The sequence below is a fragment of the Oncorhynchus tshawytscha genome, linkage group LG07, assembly GCF_018296145.1.
Source record: "Oncorhynchus tshawytscha isolate Ot180627B linkage group LG07, Otsh_v2.0, whole genome shotgun sequence".
Taxonomy (NCBI): domain Eukaryota; kingdom Metazoa; phylum Chordata; class Actinopteri; order Salmoniformes; family Salmonidae; genus Oncorhynchus; species Oncorhynchus tshawytscha.
This window is the reverse complement of record NC_056435.1, coordinates 4,048,914-4,065,725: the sequence shown is the minus strand read 5'-3', so window position 1 is coordinate 4,065,725 and position 16,812 is coordinate 4,048,914. Positions and strand designations below refer to the sequence as shown.

The window sequence follows — 16,812 nt, the reverse complement described above, 5'->3', positions numbered from 1 at the left end:
TAAAGAGACCTAAGACAACAACATAGCAAGGCAACAGCAATGTTTTAATTGTTTCAGATGATTTTGTGTCCACTAGAATTGAATTGTCATTACATTATTTACTATCATGGATGACAAAGGTAAAACTGGCCATGTTGCGGACACGATCTTGCTTCCGGACAAGCAAAACACCACCTTCGACCGCTTTGAGGATAACACAGTGCCACCGATGCAGCCCGCTACCAAGGACTATGGGCTCTCCTTCTCCATGGCCAACAAGTTTGCAGACAACACAACAATAGTAGGCCTGATTACCAACATTGATGAGACAGCCTACAGGGAGGAGGTGAGGGCCCTGGCGGAGTGGTGCCTCACTCAACGTCAACAAAACAAAGGAGCTGATCGTGGACTTCAGGAAACAACAGATGGAGCACGCCCCTATCCACATCGATGGGACCGCAGTGGAGAAGGTGGAAAGCTTCAAGTTCCTCGGTGTACACATCACTGACGATCTGAAATTATCCACACAGACAGTGTGGTGAAGAAGGCGCAGCAGCACCTCTTCAATCTCAGGAGGCTGAAGAAAGTTGGCTTGGCCCCTAAAACCCTCAAACATTTACAGATGCACAATCGAGAGCATCCTGTCGGGCTGTATCCCCACCTGGTACGGCAACTGCACCGACCTCAACCTCAGGGCTCTCCAGAGGGTGGTGTGGTCTGCCCAATGCACCACCGGGGGCAAACTACCTACCCCCCCAGGACACCTACAGCACCCGATGTCACAGGAAGGCCAAAAAGATCATCAACCACCCGAGCCATGGCCTGTTCACTATGCTATCATCCAGAAAGGGAGGTCAGTAAAGGTGCATCAAAGCTGAGACTAAAAAACACCTATCTCAAGGCCGTCAGACTGTTAAATAACCATCACTAGTTAGCTTCGACCTGGTTACGCAGCCCTGCATCTTAGAGGCTGCTGCCCCATAAACAGACTTGGAATCAATGGCCACTTTAATAATGGAACACTAGTCACTTTAATGTTTAAAATACTGCTTTACTCATATGTACACTGCCATTCAAAAGCTTGGGGTCACATAGAAATGTCCTTGTTTTTGAAAGAAAAGCACATTTTTGTCCATTAAAATAACATAAAATTGATCAGAAATACAGTGTAGACATAGTTAATGTTGTAAATGACTATTGTAGCTGGAAACGGCTGATTTTAAATACAAATTTGATGGAATATCTACATAGGCATAGAACCCCATTATCAGCAACCATCACTCCTGTGTTCCAATGGCACGTTGTGTTAGCTAATCCAAGATGATCATTTTAAAGGGCTAATTGATCATTATAAAACCCTTTTGCAATTATGTTAGCACAGCTGAAAACTGTTCTGATTAAAGAAGCAATAAAACTGTCCTTCTTTAGACTAGTTGAGTATCTGGAGCATCAGCATTTCTGGGTTCGATTACAGGCTCAAAATGGCTAGAAACAAAACTTTCGTCTGAAACTCGTCAGTCTATTCTTGTTCTGAGAAATTAAGGCTATTCCATGCGAGAAATTGAAGATCTCGTACAACGCTGTGTACTACTCCCTTCACAGAACAGCGCAAAATGTCTCTAACCAGAATAGAAAGAGGAGTGGGAGGCCCTGGTGCACAACTGAGCAAGAGGACAAGTACATTAGTGTCTAGTTTGAGAAACAGACGCCTCAAGTCCTCAACTGGCAGCTTCATTAAATAGTACACGCAAAACACCAGTCTCAACGTCAACAGTGGAGGTGACTCCGGGATGCTGGCCTTCTAGGCAGAGTTGCAAATAAAAAGCTGTATCTCAGACTGGCCAATAAAAATAAAAGATTTAAGATGGGCAAAAGAACACAGAAACTAGACAGGAATTCTTCCTAGAAGGCCAGCATCCCGGAGTCGCCACTTCACTGTCGCCACCTCATGATGGGTACAGGGAATTTTTCGAGTATCATGCAGTAGCCTAAACCTATCGACCTTACATTGAGCTGGGTGAATGGAATATGAATGACTGTCATCCAATATGCTGTAATAGAAATGAGGCCATGCTCCTCATTTTATCATCATCTTAAACGGCACTGACCGCCACTGACACATACTTCAGTTCAATGTCTAGTTTTGATTTACATTTGATTGAGTTGTCAACGAATGTGAATTCAATGTGAAATCAACAAAACATTTCACCATGTCATTGATTTAGGTTAAAAGTTGGGTGAAAAATGACAATGCCCTTACGTTGATTTCCTTTTTTCAAATGTAGTTTGACTCACTGTGGAAATCTGTCATCACATTTTTGGGGTTGAAATGATGTGGAAACAAAGTTGATTCAACCAGTTTGTGCCCGGTGGGATAGTATAGCAGGTACCTTGATAAGAAACCCTGTCCACAAGTGAGGCAGTTTCAGGGTTGATGGCTGACCCTGGTGTAGGTTCCTTGGGAAAGTCAGACCCACACAGGCGTTAAACAGGTGTCCCATGGCACTTTTCATAACAGTAGATGTGTTAACCCCGGTGTCGTGGCTAAATTCCCAATCTGGCCCTCATACCATCATGGCCATCTAATCATCCCCAGCTTCTAATTCCCCCTTTCTCTCCCCTGTAACTATTCCCTGTTTTTTTTATTTAACTTTTATTTAGACAGGTGGGTTCACCATTGAGACCAGGATCTCATTCTCAAAGGAGCCATGTGAACCTGAACACACAACTCAGTACAACATAAAGCAAAATAACAACATCAACTCAATAAGATTAATCAAAACAAACACAATGAGCACATTACGTCACTCAAAATTGATCTAAACTCTCCAATGGTGACCAGTGACTCCAGCTTCAAGGTGGCCTGGAGGCTATTCCACGAGCTGGGGGCATAAAACCTAAAAGCAATTTAACCCCCCAGCTCAGTGGAGACCTGCGGGACCTCCAGAACCAGCCAGTCCAGAGAACAGGTCTGAGCATTTCTGGAACTACAATTAATATGTGAGCTGAGGTGGTGGGGGAGTCTCTGAAGAACAGCTTCATGTACAAAAAGTAACCAATGCTGGGCCCTTCAAGCCAACAGGACTATACAAAATGCAGTGATGTGTATGAAAATCGTCCCCAGTGATAAAACCCAGTGTTGAGTCATAGACTTAAGGTTTTAAAACAGAGGCTGCCACATGCATGTAGAATATATCACCATTATAAAGCACTGGGAGAAGTGTTGCTTGAACAATCTTCCTTCTTTCCAAAGAAAGGTAGGATGTATTACTATAAAATAAACCAATAATTAATATCTGCTTTTTTTCAATGTGTGTTTTTGAAAGAGAGCTTATCATCAATCAAAATCCCATGTACTTATAATGGGGAACTTGCTCAATGTGGACTCCCTTTAAATGAACCAGATTTGACCTTTCAGACACGTCACATGATTTGTATCTGATTTCAAACCACCTACAAAGGTGGCTTGAAATAGCCGATTCGAATTGGATATGCGAACAAGGCTTGAGTGGTTTGCGGAATGCCATCTGCACCCACATTCATTAATTTGTAAAAGCCTAACGAATGATCAAATAAGCCTCACGTAATTCAACACTCTCTTAGTCCTCCATACAAAAAAAGGTTTATTTCGCGGACATATTTTGGAAGGAGTAAATCCTCTCGCTTTGCCTCTTCCTCTCTGTCCATGCTCCGCATTCAGACGTAAAGTGAAAAGTATGTATGATACTTCGATGTGCATGTGATTTGCATCCGGTCATGTAAAATTGTAATTATAGTGGCAATGACTGCAGAAAATAGTCCGCTAGATTCGTTATCGGTCAGTAGTTTAGCTAGCTAACCAGTTAAATTTGTTTTATAAATCTCAAAACACTGCGTCTGGTTTCGAATAGCGATTCATACAGTGTTATAGATGTTCAGTAGCAACAAGGGTCGTGTGAGATGAGCTTTAAAGAACATTATTTCACTTTGAATCAAATCTAAGTGAAAGACAAGCAGACAAAACGGATGTGTATACAATAGCACAGCAGACTTCGTTGGTTTTCAGTTTCTGGTTTCACCCGCACCCCTTTCGTTTGGTATACAAAACACAGGGAAAATGGCGGAATTTGAGGACTAAGCACTGCCAAAACAATGCAGGAGAATCGAGATGAAGAGGAGCCCCAAGATACTGATGACTAAGCCAATCAAGATGCAAGACAACGCAAGTTTTGAGGAAAAGCTCATTGAAGAGGTAAGATGGTACAAAAATAAGACGACTACTAGGAACGTCGAATGTTCAGGCTGCTGCACACTGGTAGAAGTGGGGAGCCGACTCAAATAATCGATTATTCGGCTCCAATGTCTGCGTGTAAAGCATCAATTCCGCTAGGTATCACTCCTAAGATTCAGTATTTTTGCAACCAGGAAACGATTTTACTTATGCTACTATGAGAACTAACTCTCGCATCTTTCACAGCCAATACATAGCGGGGCATAGGTCGGCATGTTGGCCAGTCAACTGTGTGTCAGCAATCAACAGATGTAGGCTATAGGCTATCGCAATACTGTATTTCACCATTTCTTTGCTTGCAATGTCTCGCGCAAGTTCACCAACGTAGAGGCTATTAATGAGTATGCTGAGCTATTCTACACGCTACAGACCGAAGACACAAACACACACTAGAGAGAGGATCCGGGCAGGCAGTTAGTCAGAACCGTGCATATAGGCTATATCTTGGTAATATGTATCAAGCAATGCCTCGTAAATTCACCAAAAGTATATTAAAGTATACATTAGGCTATCAATGAGTACGACTAAGCTATTCTTCATAGTGCGAGTTAATTGAAGTTGAACATTGCCAAATGCATCAGTTTAATTTGGTCTAAATCTGCAATAAAAAGTATTGTATAAAGCTTATGTAATGAAACCCTGGCTGGTGGTTGATGCCCTAGGTCAACCCTGGAGAATCTATAAGTCTTTTCTAGGTAAAGCTCCGCCTTATCTCAGCTCACTGGTCACCATAGCAACACCCACCCGTAGCACGTGTTCCGGCAGGTATTTCTCACTGTTCACCCCCAGAGCCAATTCTTCCTTTGGCAGCCTTTCCTTCCAGTTCTCTGCTGCCAATGACTGGAATGAACTGCAAAAAATGCTGAAATTAGAGACTTATATTTCCCTCACAAACTTTAAGCATCAGCTATCTGAGCAGCTTATTGATCGCTGCAGCTCTACACAGCCCATCTGTAAATAGCCCATCCAATCTACCTACCTCATCCCCATATTGTTTTTATTTACATTTTTGCTCATTTGCACACCGGTATTTCTACCCGCACATCTATCACCCCAGTGTTAATTTGCTAAATTGTAATTACTTCGCTACTATGGCCTATTTACTGCCTTACCTCCTTATGCCAAATCAAATCAAATCAAATTTTATTTGTCACATACACATGGTTAGCAGATGTTAATGCGAGTGTAGCGAAATGCTTGTGCTTCTAGTTCCGACAATGCAGTAATAACGAACAAGTAATCTAACTAACAATTCCAAAAAAACTACTGTCTTATAACACAGTGTAAGGGGATAAAGAATATGTACATAAGGATATATGAATGAGTGATGGTACAGAGCAGCATAGGCAAGATACAGTAGATGATATCGAGTACAGTATATACATATGAGATAAGTATGTAAACCAAGTGGCATAGTTAAAGTGGCTAGTGATACATGTATTACATAAGGATGCAGTCGATGATATAGAGTACAGTATCAACGTATGCATATGAGATGAATAATGTAGGGTAAGTAACATTATATAAGGTAGCATTGTTTAAAGTGGCTAGTGATATATTTACATAATTTCCCATCATTTCCCATGATTAAAGTGGCTGGAGTAGTGTCAGTGTCATTGACAGTGTGTTGGCAGTAGCCACTCAGTGTTAGTGGTGGCTGTTTAACAGTCTGATGGCCTTGAGATAGAAGCTGTTTTTCAGTCTCTCGGTCCCAGCTTTGATGCACCTGTACTGACCTCGCCTTCTGGATGACAGCGGGGTGAACAGGCAGTGGCTCGGGTGGTTGATGTCCTTGATGATCTTTATGGCCTTCCTGTAGCATCGGGTGGTGTAGGTGTCCTGGAGGGCAGGTAGTTTGCCCCCGGTGATGCGTTGTGCAGACCTCACTACCCTCTGGAGAGCCTTACGGTTGAGGGCGGTGCAGTTGCCATACCAGGCGGTGATACAGCCCGCCAGGATGCTCTCGATTGTGCATCTGTAGAAGTTTGTGAATGCTTTTGGTGACAAGCCGAATTTCTTCAGCCTCCTGAGGTTGAAGAGGCGCTGCTGCGCCTTCCTCACGATGCTGTCTGTGTGAGTGGACCAATTCAGTTTGTCTGTGATGTGTATGCCGAGGAACTTAAAACTTGCTGCCCTCTCCACTACTGTTCCATCGATGTGGATGGGGGGTGTTCCCTCTGCTGTTTCCTGAAGTCCACAATCATCTCCTTAGTTTTGTTGACGTTGAGTGTGAGGTTATTTTCCTGACACCACACTCCGAGGGCCCTCACCTCCTCCCTGTAGGCCGTCTCGTCGTTGTTGGTAATCAAGCCTACCACTGTTGTGTCGTCCGCAAACTTGATGATTGAGTTGGAGGCGTGCATGGCCACGCAGTCGTGGGTGAACAGGGAGTACAGGAGAGGGCTCAGAACGCACCCTTGTGGGGCCCCAGTGTTGAGGATCAGCGGGGAGGAGATGTTGTTGCCTACCCTCACCACCTGGGGGCGGCCCGTCAGGAAGTCCAGTACCCAGTTGCACAGGGCGGGGTCGAGACCCAGGGTCTCGAGCTTGATGACGAGTTTGGAGGGTACTATGGTGTTGAATGCCGAGCTGTAGTCGATGAACAGCATTCTCACATAGGTATTCCTCTTGTCCAGATGGGTTAGGGCAGTGTGCAGTGTGGTTGAGATTGCATCGTCTGTGGACCTATTTGGGCGGTAAGCAAATTGGAGTGGGTCAAGGGTGTCAGGTAGGGTGGAGGTGATGTGGTCCTTGACTAGTCTCTCAAAGCACTTCATGATGACGGATGTGAGTGCTACGGGCGGTAGTCGTTTAGCTCAGTTACCTTAGCTTTCTTGGGAACAGGAACAATGGTGGCCCTCTTGAAGCATGTGGGAACAGCAGACTGGTATAGGGATTGATTGAATATGTCCGTAAACACACCGGCCAGCTGGTCTGCGCATGCTCTGAGGGCGCGGCTGGGGATGCCGTCTGGGCCTGCAGCCTTGCGAGGGTTAACACGTTTAAATGTCTTACTCACTTCGGCTGCAGTGAAGGAGAGACCGCATGTTTCCGTTGCAGGCCGTGTCAGTGGCACTGTATTGTCCTCAAAGCGTGCAAAAAGTTATTTAGTCTGCCTGGGAGCAAGACATCCTGGTCCGTGACTGGGCTGGGTTTCTTCCTGTAGTCCGTGATTGACTGTAGACCCTGCCACATGCCTCTTGTGTCTGAGCCGTTGAATTGAGATTCTACTTTGTCTCTGTACTGGCGCTTAGCTTGTTTGATAGCCTTGCGGAGGGAATAGCTGCACTGTTTGTATTCAGTCATGTTACCAGACACCTTGCCCTGATTAAAAGCAGTGGTTCGTGCCTTCAGTTTCACATGAATGCTGCCATCAATCCACGGTTTCTGGTTAGGGAATGTTTTAATCTTTGCTATGGGAACGACATCTTCAACGCACGTTCTAATGAACTCGCACACCGTATCAGCGTATTCGTCAATGTTGTTGTCTGACGCAATACGAAACATCTCCCAGTCCACGTGATGGAAGCAGTCTTGGAGTGTGGAGTCAGCTTGGTCGGACCAGCGTTGGACAGACCTCAGCGTGGGAGCTTCTTGTTTTAGTTTCTGTCTGTAGGCAGGGATCAACAAAATGGAGTCGTGGTCAGCTTTTCCGAAAGGGGGGCGGGGCAGGGCCTTATATGCGTTGCGGAAGTTAGAGTAACAATGATCCAGGGTCTTTCCACCCCTGGTTGTGCAATCGATATGCTGATAAAATTTAGGGAGTCTTGTTTTCAGATTAGCCTTGTTAAAATCCCCAGCTACAATGAATGCAGCCTCCGGATAAATCGTTTCCAGTTTGCAGAGAGTTAAATAAAGTTCGTTCAGAGCCATCGATGTGTCTGCTTTGGGGGGATATATACGGCTGTGATTATAATCGAAGAGAATTCTCTTGGTAGATAATGCGGTCTACATTTGATTGTGAGGAATTCTAAATCAGGTGAACAGAAGGATTTGAGTTCCTGTATGTTTCTTTCATCACACCATGTCACGTTGGCCATAAGGCATACGCCCCCGCCCCTCTTCTTACCAGAAAGATGTTTGTTTCTGTCGGCGCGATGCGTGGAGAAACCCGCTGGCTGCACCACTTCGGATTGCGTCTCTCCAGTTAGCCATGTTTCCGTGAAGCAGAGAACGTTACAGTCTCTGATGTCCCTCTGGAATGCTACCCTTGCTTGGATTTCATCAACCTTGTTGTCAAGAGACTGGACATTGGCAAGAAGAATGCTAGGGAGTGGTGCACGATGTGCCCGTCTCCGGAGTCTGACCAGAAGACCGCTTCGTTTCCCTCTTTTTCTGAGTCGTTTTTTTTTTTGGTCGCTGCATGTGTTCCACTCGGTTACACTGGTTGTAAGGCAGAACACAGGATCCGCATCGCGAAAAACATATTCTTGGTCGTACTGATGGTGAGTTGACGCTGATCTTATATTCAGTAGTTCTTCTCGGCTGTATGTAATGAAACCTAAGATGACCTGGGGTACTAGTGTAAGAAATAACACGTAAAAAAAAAAAACTGCATAGTTTCCTAGGAACGCGAAGCGAGGCGGCCATCTCTGTCGGCGCCATTTGCACACACTGTATATTGAATTTCTATTGTGTTATTGACTGTACGTTTGTTTATTCCATGTGTAACTGTTGTTGTTTGTGTCGCACTGCTTTGCTTTATCTTCGCACGGTCACAGTTGTAAATGAGAACTTGTTCTCAACTGGCCTACCTGGTTAAATAAAATAAAAGGTGAAGAAGCCGGATGTGGATGTCCTGGGCTGGCGTGGTTCCACATGGTCTGCGGTTGTTAGATATTACTGCACTGTCGGAACTAGAAGCACAAGCATTTTGCGACACTCGCAATAACATCTGCTAACCATGTGTATGTGACCATTAACATCTGCTAACCATGTGTATGTGACCAATAACATCTGCTAACCATGTGTATGTGACCAATAACATCTGCTAAACATGTGTATGTGACCAATAACATCTGCTAAACATGTGTATGTGACCAATAACATCTGCTAAACATGTGTATGTGACCAATAACATCTGCTAACCATGTGTATGTGACCAATAACATCTGCTAACCATGTGTATGTGACCAATAAAATGTGATTTGATTTGATGCTGGTTGGACGGACTGCTACATTTTCTAAAATGACGTTGGAGGTGGCTTATGGTCGAGAAATGAACATTGAATTCTCTAAACGGCTCTGGTGGACATTCCTGCAGTCATTTTCTCTTTCTGTGGGTCTAACCTTAAGAAGTTCTGGACACTGGTTAAAGACCTGAAGAATAAACCCTCCTCCTCACACCCCATGTCCCTTAATGTTGATGATGTGGTTGTTACTGACAAGAAGCACATGGCTGAGCTCTTTAATCACCACTTCATTAAGTCAGGATTCCTGTTTGACTCAAAGTTTCTCCCTGAAGGCAGTCATTGAGTCTGAGGTTCTAAAAGAGCTCCTTAAACTTGACCACAGAAAAACATCTGGGTCAGACGCTTCTTTAAGGTTGCTGCCCCTATCATCGCCAAGCCTATCTCTGACCCATTTAGCCTGTCTCTCCTTTCTAGGGAGGTTCCCATTGCTTGGAATACAGCCACGGTTTGTCCTTTATTTAAAGGGGAGATCAAGCTGATCCTAACTGTTATAAGCCTATTTATATTTTGCCCTATTTATCAAAAGTGTTGGAAAAATTTGTCAATCAACTGACTGGTTTTCTTGATGTCTATAGTATTCTCTTTGGTATGCAATCTGGTTTCCGCTAAGGTTATGAATGTGTCACAGCAACCTTAAAGGTCCTCAATGATGTCACCATTGCCCTTGATTCTAAGCAATGTTGTGCTGCTATTTTTATTGACTTGGCCAAAGCTTTTGACACGGTAAACCATTCCATTCTTGTGGGCCGGCTAAGCAGTATTGGTGTCTCTGAGTGGTCTTTGGCCCTTTTTGTTAACTACTTATCTCAGAGTACAGTGTATAAAGTCAGAACATCTGTCTCAACCACTGCTAGTCACCAAGGGAGTACCTCAAAGCTCGATCCTAGGCCCCATGATATTCTCAATTTACATCAACAACATTGCTCAGGCAGTAGGAAGCTCTCCCATCAATGTATATGCAGATGATAGTCTTATACTCAGCTGGCCCCTCCCCAGATTTTGTGTTAAATGCTCTACAACAAAGCTTTTTGTTGTGTCCAACAAGCTTTCTCTACCCTTAACCTTGTTCTGAACACCTCCAAAACAAAGGTAATGTGGTTTGGTAAGAAGAATGCCCCTCTCCCCACAGGTGTGGTTACTACCGCTGAGGGTTTAGAGCTTGAGATTGTTGCAGCTCATTCCAGTGACTAACACTCAAACTGGACAGTTTTGTCTCTTCATTCAAAGACTCAAACATGGACACTCTTACTGACAGGTGTGGCTGCTTTGCGTGATATATTGCTCTCTCTACCTTCTTGCCCTTTGCTGTTGTCTGTGCCCAATAATGTTTATACCATGTTTTGTGCTGCTACCATGTTGTTGCTACCATGTTGTGTTGTCATGTGTAGCTGCCTTGCTATGTTTTCTTGTGTCTCTTTATGTAATGTTGTGTTGTCTTTTTCATGATGTGTGTTTTGTCCTAATATATATATTTTAAAAATATTTTTAATCCCAGCCCCTGTCCCTGCAGGAGGCCTTTTGTTAGGTCATCATTGTAAATAATAATTTGTTCTTAACTGACTTGCATAGTTAAATAAATGTAATTCATGACAATTGCACGCTCCCTCAATTTGAGACATCAGTGGAATTGTGTTGTGCTACAAAACTGCACATTTTAGTGGCCTTTTATTGTCCTCAGCACAAGGTAGACCTGTGTAATAATCATGCTGTTTAATCAGCTTCTTGATATGCCACACCTGTCAGGTGGAGAGATTATCTTGGCAAAGGATAAAATTATCACTAACAGGGATGTAAACAAATTTGATTTCAGCTCATGAAACATGGGACCAACACTACATGTTGCGTTTATATTTGTGTTCAGTGTAATTATTAAATTAATGTGCTAGATTAGGGTTGGAGTGAACCTACAGGATGGTAGCTCTCTACAAACAGGGTTGGAGAGCCCCGTCCTAGGCAACAGATCGCAAAGCAGCATCCCCACTCAACTTTCTGGAAATGGCAAGTTCACTTTCTCATCCATAAACACAATCAAGTGTGAATACGGGTCAGCAGCTCAAATCAGCAGAATGTATGGCATTGTTATTAGGAAGGACGACATCTACCATGGATGGATCACTAAAAATATATTTATGATTACACTTCATCAATAAAAATTGTATAGGGAGACCTATAGATTTGGCAGCCAAGCATGAGTTATCAGTGAGACATGACATTGAAATATTTTCACGCCTACGATGAAAACCTCCAGGCTTCTGTCATAAGTCAATTAAATTTGAAAAAAAAAGAATTAGAAGGGGCAGTTTGGGAAAAAGAATCCTTTGTGAATCATCCTCTGGAATAATACACATGCTTGGATAATAATTACAAAACCAACATCTCTAATAATAACCGTCCAAATAGGGCTGTAACACGGCGCACCGGTTTGAGTGTGTCAAGAACTGCAACATTGCTGGGTTTTTCACGCTCAACAGTTTCCTGTGTTTATCAAGAATTACTCCCCATCCAAAGGACATCCAGCCAATGACAGGCCAGTGGTCGAAAACGGGTAATTGATGAGAGGACAAAGGAGGCTGACACGGATTATGCAGAGCAACCGACAGGCTACAGTTAGTCAACTGGCAATCCAGTACAACATTGCCCAAAGACCCATAAAAGAATGCACAACTCGTTGTACGTTGACACGAATGGGGTATGGTAGCCGACAACCTTAGTTCCACTTCTTTCAGTAAAAAACATTGGGACCCTTGATAAAAAAAAAAAAAATAGGGCTATGTTTGAATGCCACAGGATATCTGAACATCATTGCCAATCAGGTTCATGGCAGCATTGTATCCATCTGCGAATAGATTTTTTTTATTGCGGAATAATGCCACAAGGCTAGGATTGTCCAGGAATGGTTCCACCAACATGAGTGAATTCAGCTTACTGCAGTGGCCTGCCCAGTCATCAGATCTCAATCCAATTGAGCATCTGTGGGATGAGATGGAACGAGCTATTCAGAGTAGAGATCCACTACCAGCCAACTTTACACAACTGTCGGGAAAGCATTGGAGTCAACACAGGCCAGCATCTCTGTAGAAAGCTTTCGACAACTTGTAGAGTCCATGCCCCAATGAATTGAGGCTGTTCTGAGGGCAAAAGGGCGTGCAACTCAATATTAGGAAGGTGTCCCTAATGTTTTGTACCCTCAGTGTGTCTGTATACGATGGTGTAAAGACATAATGGAAAGTATATGAATAGATAAGGTGTTTACAGCAGTAGTTATAGAAGATGAGCCTTGGCTAGAATATGCATGCTATTGATTACAGTAGAACAAGCTAATCAGTACCAGTTTAGAGTGGCCGTAAATGTTGTGTGCCGTTTTATAACGTATTCATTTATCAAAATATTAGCAACCAAGAGGGTGCACAATGTCAAAGCTCTTGGTTGCATCGAAGCTAGCAAAATATAAGTAATCTGAACACAAGTGTGACACGTATGTGGAGGGAGTCATTTTTATGTTTGGTCTTTCAAAATATCACAACTTATTTCTGCATGTATTGATGATTTTGGATGTTTATAACCAGTGTTTTGACACTGGGCTATAAATCTAAAGTCGATGACAACCGGAAGCGGCAACCGTATCAATTTCAATTTATGTTTTAGGAATACAAATGCTAATTTTAACATTCTTTTCAATATGATTCTACTTGATGTAGAAACTACTGAATGAGCCCTACAACTTGCTTTGATTTATAGATTTCTATGATTTTTTTGTTGTTGTGAAAATACATTTGTCAACTTATACTGTCAATGAACTTTCTCTAACCTAGATCACTAGTCTATGGTGATCTCTAGGCCTAATGACAAACACATCATCATTATCATGTTGATACTGCTAGGTATTTCAAATGATTAGACCGAGCTACTACTGTAAAATAGCATAAGTTATTTGTTTAGCTATTTATTGTATATGCTATCTATTGGACTTTAACTGTATCAAAGTAGGCTATTTTATGTATTACAAAATGAATGTTGTTTGAGAGAACAGAGACTATAGACCTACTAGTAATTATGCACTTTTAAATGTATTTCCAGGCAGAGGAGATGGACACCTCAGAAGACCTGCAAGATGACAACCTGATCGAGCGGGAACACTTCCACAGTTCTAATAATGAGCAGCAAGATGGATATTTGGCAGTTAGGAGGAATGTAATATTAGAACGAACAAAATTCAACCAAAGACAACAGGAAGCAGGAGAGACAGCTGATGATTTTATCTCTGCACTTCATTGTTTGTCAGAACATTGTGGTTATGGAGCTCTGCTCAGTGAGATGATAAGAGAGAGACTAGTCATGGGATTACTTGACAGAAGACTGTCCCAGCAATTACAAATGGACCCAGAACTAACACTTGATGAAGCTGTCACACGCATTCGTCAAAATGAACTTGTGAAAAAGCCACAGGACCTGCCAGAGTATACCTACAAAGTTGCCAGCAGTGCAGCAAATGTAGAGAGTGTGCTTTCACATAGCAAACAGCAATTCCCAGCCAATACCCAGTGCCAATCAGAGAAGAATCAAAACTCAGAAAGACCACAAGAAACCCAAACAACACAGGAGAAAGAAGAGGAGCCCGTAGATACTGATGACTCTGATGATTGGATCGAGGGTTTCAGTCCTGGAGGAGAGAAGCCACACTACTGCTTTGACTGCGGTAAGAGCTATAGAAAAGTGAGGGATCTTATAAGACACCAGAGATCACATACTGGAGAGAAGCCTCACCACTGCCCTGTTTGCGACAGAAGTTTTGCTCAATTAGATAAGCTTAAATTACACCAAAAAATGCATATGAAAGAGAAACATGTCACACAGATGGAAGAAACTAAACTGAAGGTAGACTGTGTGCACACACAGCAAAGAACTGCCAGCAGAGGCAGGCAGAAGACTAAAATGCGTGCAGAAACACCAAGAAAAATAGTCCAGTCACAGCCAGGAAAAGAATTGTCTTGCAAAAGTTCAATTAGAAAGAATCAACACTCAGAAAAACTGCGACAAACCCAAACAATGCAGGAGAATGAAGAGGATCCTGAAGATACTTCTGATGACTGGACCAAGAGTTTCAGTACTGTAGAGAAGCCATACATCTGCTCCGACTGTGGTAAGAGCTTCAAACAAGCGAATCGTCTTATAAGACATCAGCGAACACATACAGGAGAGAAGCCTTACAACTGCCCTGACTGTGACAAAAGTTTTGCTCGATTAGATAATCTTAAATTACACCAAAAAACACATATGAAGGAGGAATGTAATTTCCGCTGCTCTGACTGTGTGAAAAGCTTTGTCCGACTGAAGCAGCTTGAAAAACATCAGCTAACACACAATAAAAGTTTTGAAAGGCACAGGATACATTTAAGCAAAAGAAAACAATTTCTCTGCACAATTTGCGGGAAGGAGTGTCGCAACATGAAAATACACATGCGAATACACACTGGAGAGACACCGTATCTCTGCACTGAGTGTGGGAAGAGTTTTCCATATACAAAATCATACCAAAGACACATACTAACACACAATACCTCTGGAGAAAGAGCAACCTATCCTTGTTTGGAATGTGGAAAGTGTTTTACTCGCAGAGATGGCATGTTGAGACACGTGAGGAGGATTCATACTGGAGAGAGAAATCATCAGTGCAAAGACTGTGGAAAGCGATTCTTTCGAAAAGAGACACTGAAGAGACACATGCTAGTTCACACTGGAGAGAAACCATACCAATGCTCTGTCTGTGGGCAACGCTTCTCCCAAGATGGAGACAGAAAACGCCATGAGAAGAGGCACTACTCTGGTGTCTCAAATTTCCTCGATTTATAATGCAGAAGTGGTGGAGGCCTAGTGGTTAAGAGCATTGGGCCAGTAAACGAAAGGTTGCTGGTTCAAATCCCCAAACTTACTAGGTGAAGAATCTGTCGGGCCCTTGAGTAAGGCACTTAATCCTAATGGTTCCTGTAAGTCGCCTTGAATAAGATGTCATGTAAATTGTGTTTGGCATTGCAGGAAGTGGGAACCTACCTAATCACTGTGACTTGATAATCTAATAATCTGTTAACTACAATGTTGGTGGCCTGGAATTGGCACCACAGACTGTTGAAGACACTCACAGACGGACTGTGTATTACTGTCTTCATAGCAGTATTTATTTTTTTCAAAAGTTGTTTATTTTAAATCAAGGGTTGTAACCAGTTCAGGGAACCGGACTTAAAACATGGAAAATAACTACATTAATTGAGTAACACTAACCGAAAACGAAAGTGATCTATACTGTTCCGGAACAGAACCATTATTTTAAAAGCATGGGAACCAGTTAATAACATTATTTTAAGTTTTCCAGTCGTTTCCAAATCGTAAACAAAGCCCATATGCAAAGCCCTCTGTCACTCAAACTTATTCCAGCGTCTGCCTGCCAGTTGGAAGTCTTTGCCAGTGAGTGTGTGTGTGTGTGTTTTGGAGACCTGCCCCTCCCCTCTGAAGCATAGGTTACTGTAGACTACTGATGACGTAACAAGTGTAATTTAAAAAAAATAGGCAGAGCTGTTTAATAAAATAATGGATTGATTTATTCAATTGGTCAGAACAGTGGAGAAAAAAAAGTAATGTTCAGAACGAAATGATTGGAAAATAATTTCAGTTCCGACCCATGTTTATATATATATATATATGTATGTGTGTGTGTGTGTGTGTGTGTGTGTGTTCAAATACCAATTAAAACAACCTGTTCAAGGACATAACGTTAAGTCTGATATAATATAAGCAATTTTGGTGCCACGATTACCATTTTCCCATTTACTATAATGACGGATCCTGTTTTCTGGAAACAGCCTGCAGTAATGCCGTCGGCCTTGAACTTCGTGAGCACGGTGCAATTGCAAAAAATTATTTAGTCAGCCACCAATTGTGCAAGTTCTCCCACTTAAAAAGATGAGAGGCCTGTAATTGTCATCATAGGTACACTTCAACTATGACAGATAAATGAGAAACAAAATTCCAGAAAATCACATTGTAGGATTTTTTATGAATTTATTTGCAAATTATGGTGGAAAATAAGTATTTGGTCACCTACAAACAAGCAAGTTTTCTGGCTCTCACAGACCTGTAACTTCTTCTTTAAGAGGCTCCTCTGTCCTCCACTCGTTACCTGTATTAATGGCACCTGTTTGAACTTGTTATCAGTATAAAAGACACCTGTCCACAACAGGTGCCATTGGATATTTACCATATCGAGACAAACACACCTTTTACCTTATCATAAGTAGACATAATTGCAAATTATTAAATCCTTCCAATAGAAATAAAAACAACTATTTAGTTATGAATTTAACTTTAATTAAATTAGTT

The 16,812-nt window shown here is 42.4% G+C and overlaps 1 protein-coding gene across 1 annotated transcript; it reads left to right on the top strand.

Moving 5' to 3' along the window:
• Positions 1–3,488: 3,488 nt before the first annotated feature.
• LOC112253707 (oocyte zinc finger protein XlCOF6-like) lies at positions 3,489–16,436 on the top strand. The gene is made up of 3 exons (XM_024425663.2): positions 3,489–3,693; positions 4,071–4,210; positions 13,519–16,436. The coding sequence occupies exons 2-3, from the start codon at positions 4,127–4,129 to the stop codon at positions 15,289–15,291; spliced, it is 1,857 nt and encodes a 618-aa protein (XP_024281431.2). The 5' UTR covers positions 3,489–3,693; positions 4,071–4,126; the 3' UTR covers positions 15,292–16,436.
• Positions 16,437–16,812: the final 376 nt, after the last annotated feature.

What these genes read in the sequence shown, in the direction of transcription:
- LOC112253707 (XM_024425663.2), top strand. Translation starts at nt 4,127, where the DNA reads ATGAAGAGGAGCCCCAAGATACTGATGACTAAGCCAATCAAGATGCAA. An exon ending in AGGAAAAGCTCATTGAAGAG is followed by an intron (nt 4,211 to 13,518) that starts GTAAGATGGTAC and finishes ATGTATTTCCAG; the next exon opens with GCAGAGGAGATGGACACCTC.